Source organism: Dreissena polymorpha, chromosome 1 (genome assembly GCF_020536995.1).
Source record: "Dreissena polymorpha isolate Duluth1 chromosome 1, UMN_Dpol_1.0, whole genome shotgun sequence".
In the NCBI taxonomy this organism is placed as follows: domain Eukaryota; kingdom Metazoa; phylum Mollusca; class Bivalvia; order Myida; family Dreissenidae; genus Dreissena; species Dreissena polymorpha.
The window spans coordinates 86,265,652-86,280,073 of record NC_068355.1 but is presented as its reverse complement, the minus strand read 5'-3'; the positions used below and the strand labels follow the sequence as shown (position 1 = coordinate 86,280,073).

The 14,422-nt window shown below is 36.7% G+C and overlaps 1 protein-coding gene across 6 annotated transcripts in view; it reads left to right on the top strand.

Moving 5' to 3' along the window:
* The window catches only part of LOC127838930 (uncharacterized), a 75,346-nt gene that overhangs the window by 12,355 nt on the left and 48,569 nt on the right, over positions 1 to 14,422 (top strand). For all 6 annotated transcript variants that reach the window (XR_008030051.1, XR_008030062.1, XR_008030073.1 and 3 more), the window contains exons 2-4: positions 4,377 to 4,442; positions 5,155 to 5,368; positions 8,318 to 8,430. Coding sequence is in view for 2 of the 6 variants with exons in the window: in XM_052367080.1 (XP_052223040.1) it covers positions 4,377 to 4,442; positions 5,155 to 5,368; positions 8,318 to 8,430 (393 nt within the window). In the remaining 4 variants the exon portion in view is untranslated. The remainder of the gene's footprint in view (positions 1 to 4,376; positions 4,443 to 5,154; positions 5,369 to 8,317; positions 8,431 to 14,422) is intronic.

The following is a 14,422-nucleotide window of genomic DNA, read 5'->3' as shown; positions in this document are numbered from 1 at the left end:
AAAACTTTAATAATAAGTTATCCAAATAGTCGTTATTTACCAGTTAACGGCTTCTTTGAAATATAAGAAACACTATTTACATGCGATAATTTTTCCCAATTGAGCCAATTTTGCCATTAATGTTTTTCCCAAAATGGGGGTTTTCATGACTCGAAATTCCCAAAATTCCAGTGTGGCGTTTTCCCAAAATGGAGCGGAAAAAGCCTGAAATTTATTTTTAGAAACGTCGTAAATGGCTTGGGATTCCAAACACCGGCTTTTAAATGATATTATGATTATCTTTTTCATTACTATTCAGTTACAAATAACATCGTTGGTGTTTTCAGTCACGAAGAAAACTGCTAAAATTATATAAATATAAAAACAACAACAAATGGCTTCGGTAGATATATATATATATATATATATATATATATATATATATATATATATATATATATATATATACACAGAGCTCCAGATAAGGGTCGTATTTTCGTAATTACGAATTATTTTCAAGTCCGTTACGTATTTATTTTAAAATCTTGTCATACCATTAAGAATTACAAAATCAAGTTACGAATATTATTTTTACGTCGGTTGGTATAGATTTTTATTGAGTTCTTTTCGCGTATTAAAGATCTTTGCGGTGCTTATATAGAATGGTTATTGGGTTTGTTTAACAAAGCGCATTTTTTCCAATAAAAGCGGCGTATACAGTCTTATCTGTCAAAAAACAATGGCGGCGCCCAGAGAGCGTCCTAAAAAACTGCAAAGCGCCCAAAAACACGCTTTTAACATATTGTACGCAAAGTGAGCCGAAGTTGAATATTTAGAAAGACATTATAGAAAAGATCTTATACATGTTGGATGTTCAGTTGCCGACACAGTCGGTAAAACTAAACAAAAACGCGACAAGACGGGTCCAAACTTAAACACAAAAAAAACATTGAATGAGTGGAAGGGACAAGTCCCGTGGCTAATCGTTGAAAAGATTGAAGGGGAGACCCGTTTTAAATGTGAAATATGTAAAAATTTATCTATGGCATGCAATCTAAACACAGTTTGGGCACATGAAGGTATTGGAAAAATAAAATTGTATAATACTGAAAAGACACTGTTGAACTCGTATAAATAAAGTTGCTAGTATGTTTATTTTGATTTTTTTTGCATGAAAATAAACATTATTATTTATTTTTAGGTCATTTAGAAAAAATAAGAATTATTTTCCAAAACTTAGAAGTTACGTAAAGAATAAAATTTCAGAGTTAAGAATTCTTTTTGAAAATCTGGTAGTAATTTAAGAATTTAACAAAACCTTATCTGGAGCTCTGCATATATATATTTCATATTTTGCGACATACATTTTCAACAATCTTTTGCTTTACGTCAATTGACATTTTTGTTACGGTTCACGTGTTGTTTACAGTACTGTTAGCAGACGAGAAATGTCTAGTTTATTTAGCTTCGGCTTTACAAGTAACTGTAAGTCTGAAAAATCCAATGAAAAATGCACAGAAATTTCATCCGAAAGTGCCAAACAGTATGAATTGAAGCGAAAGGCAATTTTTTTTACCAAAATGGAAAAGTGATTTTGAATGGTTGAGATATGATGAATCGTTAGAAGCAATGTTTTGCAAACCATGTGAACTGTACAGTGATGACAAGAGCTCATCGTTCATTTCTGGGTGCACTACTTTTCGCCTTGAATCTATAAAAATGCATGAAAAAAGTTCATCACATATGCTTGCTTGTTTATAAAAAATATGAGGTTTACAGATAATGTGATATTTCATGTTTAGGCAAGTGGCTTTACGTTCACGGCAAGTAGATTTTCTAAGTATTTAGTACTTGGTTTTTAGGTTAATGTTGAGCCCTGGCCTATTTCGTGCATTTTTTCTGTTATCTTCATTAAACTTGCACATAAATTGCAGACCACTGCACTAGTGTAAACACAACACTTTCATGTATTTGATTTATTTTAAAGAAAATTCTTTTACTTTTTCACGATTCCCAGAAAATTGTGCGTGGAACAATCTGTGCACGCACATCGCGAAAATAGTTGACATGGTGATATACACTCGTTCAGTGGGTAAACCCTGTCCTGATTGGATGATATAAATGTTATCAAATCTTTTATTAGGAACATATATGCCGAAACTTTATTTGAAGAAAATGTGAACGTAGTTTTGTTTTCAATTCTTGAGCACGTTTTCGTGTCAATGTTGCTCAAAAGAAGATTGACCTATACATTTTTAGAAACTGAAGGATTAATTTAACTTTTTTAGCTCATCTATTTTTTTTTTTTAATTATGAGCTATTGTCATCACCTTGGAGTCGGCGTTGGCATCAGTGTCCTGTTAAGTTTTGCGTTTAGGTCCACTTTTTTCAGAAAGTATCAATGCTATAGCATTCAAACTTGGTACACTTACTTACTATCATGAGGGGACTGGGCAGGCAAAGTTAGATAACTCTGGTGTGCATTTTGACAGAATTATGTGCCCTTTTTATACTTCGAAAATTGAAAATTTAGTTAAGTTTTGTGTTTAGGTCCCTTTTATTCCCTAAGTATCAAAGCTATGGCTTTCATACTTGCAACACCTACTAATTATCATAAGGGGACTGTGCAGGCAAAGTTATGTAATTCTGACTGGCATTTTGACAGAATTATGTGCCCTTTTTATACTTAGAAAATTGAAAATTTTGGTTAAGTTTTGTATTTAGGTCCACTTTATTCCTACAGTATCAAAGCTATTGCTTTCATACTTGCAACACTTATTAACTATCATAAGGGGACTGTGCAGGCAAAGTTATGTAACTCTGACTGTCATTTTGACGGAATTATGGGCCCTTTATACTTAGAAAATTGAAAATTTGGTTAAGTTTTGTGTTTTGGTCCACTTTACCTCTAAAGTATCATAGATATTGCTTTCATACTTGGAACTCTAGCAAACTAGGGTACAGTAAAAGGACAAGTTGCTTAACTCTGGTTGTCATTTTTATGGAATTATGGCCCTTTTTTGACTTAGTAACTTTGAATATATGGTTAAATTTTGTGTTTCGATCCACTTAACTTCTAAAGTATCAAGGCTATTGCTTTCCAACTTCAAATACTTTCATGCTATCATGAGGTTACTGTACCTGGCAAGTTGAATTTTACCTTGACCTTTGAGTGACCTTGACTCAAGGTCAAATTATTAAATTTTGCTAAAATTGCCATAACTTCTTTATTTATGATTAGAATTGATTGATACTATGACAAAACTACTCTTACCTGACATACCACAATAGACTCCACCCAAACAATCCCCCGTGCCCCCCCCCCCCCCCCCGAATCCCCCCCTATTTTTTTTTTATTTTTTTTTAAGATCATCTCACAAATGACCACCACACCCTCACACTATAACCCCCCTCCCCCCCCCCACCCCACCCCCCCCCCCAATTATTTTTTTTGAAACGGTTAAAAAACACAAATACTTATTTTTATTATTTTTTGTTTGAAATACCATCCAACCATCGCACCCAAGAGTCCCCCCCACCCCTCCTTCCTTTGTGATTGAAATTTGAGAGTACCTTCACCTTTAAAATGAAAATAGATTAGCAATCTGCACCCGCAAGGCGGTGCTCTTGTTTATAACTTCTTTTAACAATTTAACAAGTTTATGTTTTATTGGCAAACATAAACATGTTAAATTGTAAATAGAAGTTATAAAAAGAGTTTAATTAATCCTTCAGTTTCTAAAAATTTGTTCAATGAATTGAATTTTCGAAGTTTTGTTGACCTCATGCCTATTGCAATCAAGTACTCTCGCTTTCAGATGTGACGTCTCGACTCAAGGTAAACAACGCGCATAGTGTATGTAATTTGCGGGTGTGTATGGAACTATCAGCTTTGCATGGTTAAACACGCTGTAAATAAACAATTTTGACATGGATTTAATGGGAATGAAATAAATCTTTAAAGGTACATCGTTTATTGCGGCATTGTTTGAATTAATTCAGAAATTCTTTTACTTGTATCCTTAACTGCTCAACTCAAGGTAGTTGGAGGATACAATAAACACATTTTTGTTGCAGTAAACAAAGAACGGGTAATAGACATATCTCGGCCCTATTTCACCAAAGAAAGTGTTTTAGATAGACAACTTTACTTTGATTGAGGAAAATGGGAATTAATTTATCTGCTTAAAGTGTCGTCCCAGATAAGCCTCTGCAGTCCCAACAGGCATAACAGTAGCAACACTGCCTAAACTGGAATTTTTTGCTAATTTTTTTTTTCTGTGAACAAAAATAACCATAAAAGCTGCAATTATTCCTGATTAGCCTGTTCAGACTGCAGACACTGGCATGACACATGACGCACTTGCATTAAGGCCTATTTTCATGTTTTGTTTCAGAAACTTGAGCTCACTGCAGAGGAAGACAATGGCCATCCAGGGGAGATCACCAGGGCTACATTTGAGGTAAAAGTGGTCCTGTGAGACCTCCATATGTTAGTGTAGGTACCACTTTCAGATATATGAATAAAATCAAACTTTTCTCCCCCCTCCCCCATCACATGATTTATTTAATGCGTGAATGCAAAATTTAATGAGTGAAATACATGCACTCATTGACTGAAAACATTACCTGTATCTATTTTTAGATGTATGGCACACTTGGTAAATATGATTATGAGTCTTGTCCTTGGAAAACTTGGCTGAATGCATGTGTGTAAGGTGTTGTCCCAGATTAGCCAATGCAGTCTGCACAGGCTAATCACGAATGACTCTTTAATCCTTAATCTGATTGAACATGTCGCAGTGGTGTAGTGGATATGGTTTCCATTGAGCGATCAGGAGTTCATGGGACCAAGTCCCACTGTAGGAGCGTTCTTTAGATTTCCCTCATAGACACACAGTACTGGTTCAAGTCCCAGCAAAGGACTTAAGAGAGTTTTCATATTAGCCTTAGGCTTTCTATGCAATCCAGCTAAAACAAAAAGTTTTAAACTAATCTTATTTTTGTTTAGAAGAGTCTTGCTGTAAATGATAAATTCCATAAAAAGCAACAAGTTTATTCCCTGATAAGCCTGTGTGGACTGAACAGAATTATCTTGGTAAACAATGTATACACTTTCATAAGCCCAGTTTTCCCAGAATGTTGCTTATATGTTCATGACATGCCTGCTTCCAGGGTGTTTTCAAAGGCCCTCTGCAGCTGTTTGGCAAGCTCTTGTATGAACAAATGGTGACCAACAATCACCATAGCGACAAGGTGAAGGAGCGCATCAGCAGCGAGCAGTTTGTCAAGTCTAGCAAGGCTTTACTGAGTCTGTTTGACGCGACTGATCAGCACAAGTATTACTTCAAACTCTTCGCACAGGGAAAGGAATATCTCACTCGTGATGGTAACCACTTCACTTTTCAGCTTTTCATCCATGCTCTAAGAAAACCGGGTGTAACACAAGTGTCGCCCCATATTTGCCTGTGCAGTCCAGGGTGTAACACAAGTGTCGCCCCATATTTGCCTGTGCAGTCCAGGGTGTAACACAAGTGTCGCCCCATATTTGCCTGTGCAGTCCAGGGTGTAACACAAGTGTCGCCCCATATTTGCCTGTGCAGACCACACAGACTAATCAGACACAACACTTTATGCTTTTATGGAATTTGTCGTTTAAGGCAAGTCTTTTCTTAATGAAAATCCAGTTTATAAAGTGTTGTCCATGATTAACCTGTGTAGATTGCACCAGTTAATCTGGGATGATACTTTTTGCACATGCATTAAGCCCAGATTTCCTAGAAAGAGGACATCACTTTTCACCTTTTAATCGTTTAACTGCTCAGATACGCATTCTGACCCTTTTGTAGTTCGTTAGAAAATCAAATTAAATTAAAGATCTTTCTTGATAGTTTCAAGTTCTAGATTGGTGCTTAGCAAATAAAGTATTAGCCAAATATCAGCATTACGATGAAAATCCACATCATAAGCAAATAAATATTGTTTATTTATTGGTGCTTATCCCATGATGTATGGTAGAATACTAAAAAATCAAAGGGCTATGACTCTTATTGAAGATAATATTACACCCATGAAGTTTCATTTTGGAAGCTTGTTTCAAAGATTTCAGTCTGTGATCGGGTCAGATCGTTGACAAGTGGGTCACGCGAGTTGTGTACCATGTTATTTCTTAAAAATTGACCCAGCATTTTATAAAAATAATGCAAGATATGTACATTTTCAGAAAGGAAATTCATTTCTGCGTTTAATAAGATCGAGTTCATTCCTAAACAATTCAGTTTGAAACATACAGCACCACATTTATAATAACACTAACCAAAACTGTATATGAGCCTCCCACTTGGGAAACTGGATGTAATCCATGCTTATGAATGTTTTGTTGTATGTTTCATATTGAAATGTATAGGAATTAGTCACATGCCTTAAGGTATTAACTTAAGTGTTGTCACAGATTAGCATGTGCAGTCTGCATAGGCTAATCAGACACAAACAATTTCGGCTTTTATGATTTATTTTTCATTGAAAGGAAATCTTCTGAGGGAAAATCCAGTTCAGGCAGAAATTGTTGTCCCTGATAAACTTGTGCAGACTGAACAGGCTAATCAGGGACAATATTTAACACACATGGATTAAGCAACATTTTGACAGAGCCAGGCTCATGTGTGTATTGACTTGCCAGTGTGTGTGTGTTTTCGTTCAAAATCTCTATTCAATAGATGTTCTGATCATGGTGAACATTGCCTTACAGATCCACTGATCATGGTGAACATTGCCTCTCTCTATTTTATAGATGCAATGATCATGGTGAAAATTGCCTCTCTCTATTCTACAGATTCACTGATCATGGTGAATATTGCCTTACAGTTCATGGTGAATATTGCCTCTCTCTATTCTACAGATGCACTGATCATGGTGAACATTGCCTTACAGATGCACTGATCATGGTGAACTTTGCCTCTCTCTATTCTACAGATGCACTTATCATGGTGAACATTGCCTCTCTCTATTCTACAGATGCACTTATCATGGTGAACATTGCCTCTCTCTATTCTACAGATGCACTGATCATGGTGAACATTGCCTTACAGATGCACTGATCATGGTGAACTTTGCCTCTCTCTATTCTACAGATGCACTTATCATGGTGAACATTGCCTCTCTCTATTCTGCAGATGCACTTATCATGGTGAACATTGCCTCTCTCTATTCTACAGATGCACTTATCATGGTGAACATTGCCTCTCTCTATTCTACAGATGCACTTATCATGGTGAACATTGCCTCTCTCTATTCTACAGATGCACTTATCATGGTGAACATTGCCTCTCTCTATTCTACAGATGCACTTATCATGGTGAACTTTGCCTCTCTCTATTCTACAGATGTACTGATCATGGTGAACATTGCCTCTCTCTATTCTACAGATGCACTTATCATGGTGAACATTGCCTCTCTCTATTCTACAGATGCACTTATCATGGTGAACATTGCCTCTCTCTATTCTACAGATGCACTTATCATGGTGAACATTGCCTCTCTCTATTCTACAGATGCACTTATCATGGTGAACATTGCCTCTCTCTATTCTACAGATGCACTTATCATGGTGAACATTGCCTGTCTCTATTCTACAGATGCACTTATCATGGTGAACATTGCCTCTCTCTATTCTACAGATGTACTGATCATGGTGAACATTGCCTCTCTCTATTCTACAGATGCACTTATCATGGTGAACATTGCCTGTCTCTATTCTACAGATGCGCTTATCATGGTGAACACTACCTCTCTCTATTCTGCAGATGCACTGATCATGGTGAACATTGCCTCTCTCTATTCTACAGATTTACTGATCATGGTGAACATTGCCTCTCTCTATTCTACAGATGCACTTATCATGGTGAACATTGCCTGTCTCTATTCTACAGATGTACTGATCATGGTGAACATTGCCTCTCTCTATTCTACAGATGTACTGATCATGGTGAACAAGGTCTCTTTCTATTATACAGATCCAATTATCATGGTGAACATTGCCTCTCTCTATTCTACAAATGCACCTATCATGATGAACATTGCCTCTCTCTATTCTACAGATGCACTTATCATGGTGAACATTGCCTGTCTCTATTCTACAGATGCACTTATCATGGTGAACATTGCCTGTCTCTATTCTACAGATGCACTTATCATGGTGAACACTCCCTCTCTCTATTCTACAGATGCAATGATCATGGTGAACATTGCCGTACAGATGCACTGATCATGGTAAACATTGCCTCTCTCTATTCTGCAAATGCACTGATCATGGTGAACATTGCCTCTCTCTATTCAACAGATGCACTGAACATGGTGAACATTGCCTACGCTCTCACCCTGGCCTCATCCATGATTGCATTCAGGAAACAGGCAAAAGATGACAAAGTCTTCGAGTCCGTAGTCAACAGCATGGTGAGTAACATTCTGAGAGACATGGGCCATCAGTGATAGCTTTATTCTTTCCTATAAGAACTAAATGGGCAGTAGCAACTCAGTTTATTGTGCTTTTATTGGTGACTGCTACATGCTGCTTAAAAGATTGTACTATTGGCAAATATTTTGAACTAAATGCAATATCTGCAATACAGTCCAACCTGCAATAGCAGCCATCTGAGAACAACTGTCACCTGTCTACTTCGGTCAGTCTGGATTCCCCCTGGAAAAAAACCTTCTATTTTACACCTGAGAATAATGGCAACCTGTATGGCTAATGTCTAGTTAATTTCACTCCAAAAGCCATGTTTCAGCGGTCACAATAGCAACCCCTATAAAAATTTCAACTCACAAAAATCGTTAATGTTTTGATACTATCTTAAAGATCTCATAAAATCCTGCTCAGATCAGTTCGAATTATTACTTTATCGCAACTACTATCAAAGTTATGGTAATTTGAATCTTCGGAAAAATAGCAATTTTGGTGAATTTCTTCCTTATATTAAGCTTTCAAGTTGTTTGGCGATGCGGACCCGCGTTCTATAATTTTAGGTTTCTTTTTTCTGAAGTGTTTTTCTATACATGGTATAAAGTTGAAATTTGGCATACTGATGGCATTTTTCCTGTAGATTACAATGAATGCATTATTTTGTTGATCAGAAATGGGTAAAGTACCCTAATTTTCATGAAAAAGTGACAAATTCGTGTTTTTTTTTCGTAACTTTAATCGTCGAAAAGCATAACATCACAACATGTACTTTTAAATAGTGAAAATCTTTAATATGTCAATACTACATTAAACAAATAAACTGCAATAATGTCAAGTGCTTACATTTGGTACAATTCAATGAAACATCTCAATATTTCAGTACTAAAACATTCAAGGACAATTTAAAGAAATATTTTATGAGTTTCTTTAATTTGAAATAACCCTTCCTCGTTCGACACGGCACATATTTGTATTAGCAGTTTGCATTGAGTCAACTGACTTAACAATTGTATAACCAGTATCATTTTTTACACAAAGCCGTTTCTCAGTAATTGTTCAACAGTTTGAAAACCAGGAACTTCCTTCTTACATACTAACTTCTTTTTATTCTCAAGAATTCTGTTAACTTTAGATGTCTGAGTTAATGTGAACATATTCTTACAGTCATCATTTAGCATATAGAGCATTACTACAAAATGTTGTAAGTTATAACCATTCATCTTCGTGAAGTTGAATATTTCAATGACGATCCCATTTGTCAATGAACTGGGTTTTTCAACTTGCTTGGTTCTGGATCTGGATGGGTACGTGGCAGGGCCTTTTGGCATTGGCGCAAATGTAGAGAGGGTGGTTTAGTCCCACTGTAGGACAGTTGACCTGAAACTGCATACTCCTGATACTGTGTCTGCGCACACTAAACTTTCTTATTAATTGTTCCAATCTATAGATGTCTTAGGGGAAAAAAGTTCTTATATAGTAGAGTGTTACACTTATTGGTATGAAACACTTAAGAATTTTTATGCCCCCCTTCGAAGAAGAGGGGGTATATTGCTTTGCTCATGTCGGTCGGTCGGTCTGTCTGTCGGTCCGCCCACCAGGTGGTTGTCAGACGATAACTCAAGAACACTTGGGCATAGGATCATGAAACTTCATAGGTACATTGATCATGACTCGCAGATGACCCCTATTGATTTTGGGGTCACTAGGTCAAAGGTCAAGGTCACAGGTGAAGGTCACAGTTACTGGAAATAGGCATTTTAAGGATTTAGCAATGTTCAAACAAGGGAAACAACTACCGTTTATGCATGTTCGTTTGGTCACAGCATTTGCCTCCCTTGTAATATATTTAAATTTTACCAAATGTAAGGCTAACTGCACCGCCACCGCCACCGCCGCCGCCGCCACCACCGCCGTTGTTCACAATGACAAAAAACGTATTCACACAATGGCTGCTACTACAACTTATAGCCCATATAGGGGGCATGCATGTTTTACAAACAACCCTTGTTGTAAGAGTAATTTTCAACAATGTTATCTGCTTTAAAGTTTGAGAAAGTCTTAGGGGTAACTCTGCGTTGAGATTGTCCGACTGGGGTAAGGAAGTCTTGGCTAGGCATGGCTGGTACCAGCCCTCAACCACTTTAAAAAAGAAAATCAGTCTGTTGGCCTGTCTTCTCTCCTGGAGGGGTTATGATGGAGTTGCAGCAGAGTCCCATGTCCTAGAAGAAGGGACCTGGATACTCCATCATTTCTCTTTGAAGTCTTTTACCTTTAACACACTGAAAAAATAACAAAACATATCAAATATGTATTAACTTATAAAATGCATATAAAAAATCGTTTTATTATCTGACACTTGGTGACAGCTTTGCAAATTCGAGTAATTAAAATTTTAAGTTCGTACCCGATTCAAACAATACATTTTTTAACTAAATACTGATAGAAAAACGTATTTATTTATCTGTTTTGATTTCTTTTGATATAAACAACCATTTCAATGCGATTATTTGAAGCATGCATAACACGATGCTGAAATATTCATTCAGATAATTGTTATGGTTTGCGTGTCAACTAGCGAACGTTGCCATCGATCCGAAAAGCTGGTTTTAATATTTATGCCCCCCTTCGAAGAAGAGGGTTAGGGTTAGAGGGTTAGGGTTAGGAAGAGGGGGTACATTGTTTTGCACATGTCGGTAGGTCGGTAGGCCGGTCAGTCCGTCCACCAGATGGTTTCCGGATGATAACTCAAGAACGCTTAGGCGTAGGATCATGAAACTTCATAGGTACATTGCTCATGACTGGCAGATGACCCCTATTGATTTTGAGGTCACTAGGTCAAAGGTCAAGGTCACAGTAACTCGAAATAGTAAAACGGTTTCTGGATGATAACTCAAGAACGCTTACGCCTAGGATCATGAAACTTCATAGGTACATTGATCATGACTGGCAGATGATCCCTATTGATTTTCAGGTCACTAGGTCAAAGGTCAAGGTCACAGTGACTCGAAACAGAAAAATGGTTTCCGGATGATAACTCAAGAACGCTTACGCCTAGGATCATGAAACTGCATAGGTACATTGATCATCACTAGCAGATGACCCCTATTGATTTTCAGGTCACTAGGTCAAAGGTCAAGGTCACAGTGACTCGAAACAGAAAAATGGTTTCCATATGATTACTCACGAACGCTTACGCCTAGGATCACGAAACTTCATAGGTACATTGATCATGACTGGCAGATGACCCCTATTTATTTTCAGGTTACTAGTTCAAAGGTCAAGGTCACAGTGACAAAAAACATATTCACACAATGGCTGCCACTACAACTGACAGCCCATATGGGGGGCATACATGTTTTACAAACAGCCCTTGTTAAATTACAATTTTTTAACATAATTCAAACGCAATAAAACAGAAAATGATCATTACAAACTTTTTCTTGTGTTTACTGTATAGTTAACGCGAGTATGGTTTAATTAATTCCGACTAATATGAACGATACCGATTAGCGAAGCAAAACAAAAATGGTGCCTCCCTCTCGCAGGTAAATCGAGGTCAAATTGTATAAATGCGCGTCTTTGGTCAAATATGCGAGTACCTAATTCTCATTTGCGGATAATAATTTTGGTATCAAAATTTAAGTTAGACTTTCTACTTTTTAGAACTATGTTCAAAATTTTGATCGGTCCATCTAAAGTCATTTTATTCAATGTCAAAGTCGGGTACTATTTTCTTGGCGAAGGATGGTCCTACGTTGAATGAAAACATTGTAGTAAATTCATTCATTCGCGAACAATATGACGTCAATCTCATGAATATTCATGATGTTTGACATATCCGCAGTTGTATTGTAAACACACACATGTTGATGAAAGTAGTCCTAAAATCGGTACGACGCGGTTGGGATATTTCTTCTCATAATTGTCTCAATTAACTACATATTTAGTTAACATTATGAAATAATAATGCAATAAAATTTATATGCATGATGAGATAAAACATTTCTCTTTTAATAACTTTTTAATTGTTTGCTTTACATCATAAAATAATGGTTTTATTGATAATTAAGTGAGAGTGGTATTGGTTTTTTCCACTATTCTCCCATTGAACTGATAAGAAATCGGCTTTTATCGGGGTTGCTAGTCACAAGTCAGTTGTTTTAAGGTGCGAAAAGTAAACACTCAAATCAATCTGCCCTGTTGTCTCTTATCTCTGGGCCTCAGTTATATTGCCATAGCATGTGCGCGTGACAATATCAATATATCTCTATCGCTGATAAGATGTCAACAATAACAATAAGCTAGTTAGTCAGGCCTTTTCCTACCCACTTTGAGAAAACATTTAATTTCAGGATTGGGATTTTTTTCGCGCAAAACGTCCACTGATTTGGGAAAACCTAATTTAACATTACTCTTTATAATAATTCAAATTAGTAGAACAAAATCATATAAATTATACTTATATACTTTGTTTGATGTAATTGTAACAAATTGAGACATATGAATCATTAGACACTTTTTCAGAAAAATTTATTGGGGGAAAAAAATCTGATTGTTTGGCGAGGCTGTTTTCGGGGAAAACCCAAGCTATTGTCATAGCTGTCCGCTAGAGGTGTCGTGCTAAAACCTTAACATTGGCTCTAAAATGAAAGTGCTTCCACCTACAACTTTGAAGCTTCATATTTAGATGCACCTTGATGAGTTCTACTCGCCACACCCATTTTTGGGTCACTAGGTCAAAGGTCAAGGCCACTGTGACCTCTAATATCAAACATTCAAGGCTCTAAAATCAAAGTGCTTCCACCTACTACTTTACAACTTCATATGTAGTTGCACCTTGATGAGTTCTACATGCCACACCCATTTTTGGGTCACTAGGTCAAAGGTCAAGGTCACTGTGACCTCTAATATAAAACTTTACCAAAAACCTTAACATTGCCTCTAAAATCAAAGTGCTTCCACCTACAACTTTGAAACTTCATATGTAGATGCACCTTGATGAGTTCTACATGCCACACCCATTTTGGGTCACTAGTTCAAAGGTCAAGGTCACTTTGACCTCTAAAAAAAAAAAAAAATCTGACAAGCTTTCGCAGCGGAGCATGGCACCCGTTATGCGGTGCTCTTGTTTATATACACTAGCGGTTTTGGAATGGGCTGGTTTTATAGACCCTTAGATTCGCCAGAAAAATTCCTCTGAGTGTTGTTATTAGTGATCGTCATTTGTGGCAAACAGAATTGCAACCTATGTAACAAACTTTGGGCATTTATGCAACTGGAAAACTCCAGTTCGATTTCCAGGGGAGAGGCTGACACCACATGTTATTGCCAAGGCCCGAAACCCGAGTTGCTTTTGTGGTTGTTTGAATGTAAATGCTGCTTGTGTGATGTTTGCATACAAATAATTTTTACAAAGCTTTTGGTGTCTGTTTCTTTGAATGAGACCGATACTTTTATGCCTTACTTTCAGTTTGTAACAGTGATTCGCTATTAATACTTTTTCCAACTTGACATCAATGACCCATGACAACGAATATTTGAAAAATATCTTCCAATGAGTGTAATACGAACTGGGGGATTAAGTGAATGAACGAAATGCACTAGTAAACAACAATATTATTGTTGATAAACTCATAACTTTAATAAAAGGTACGAATATTATTCAATTTATATGATATTAATTTGTATTATTCAATAAAAGTAATTTGTGTTATACTTAATTATTGGCAATGAGACTTTGTTTACATTACACTGTGTGCAAACAACTGGGTGGGGTAGCAACGAAACAAAACTACCAACTGGCCAACCATCTTAAAAGAGTTCATCAGAAAACAAAGATCACCTGTCTACAACAGTCACTTTGGACATTTCTCTTGACTAACTGCTGTTCTTAGGGTGGATTGTAATTACATTGACTAGAATCAAAGACTATTTAATAAATGTATTTTGTGCTTGTTTATACCCAGCCACAAAGCGTTTGGG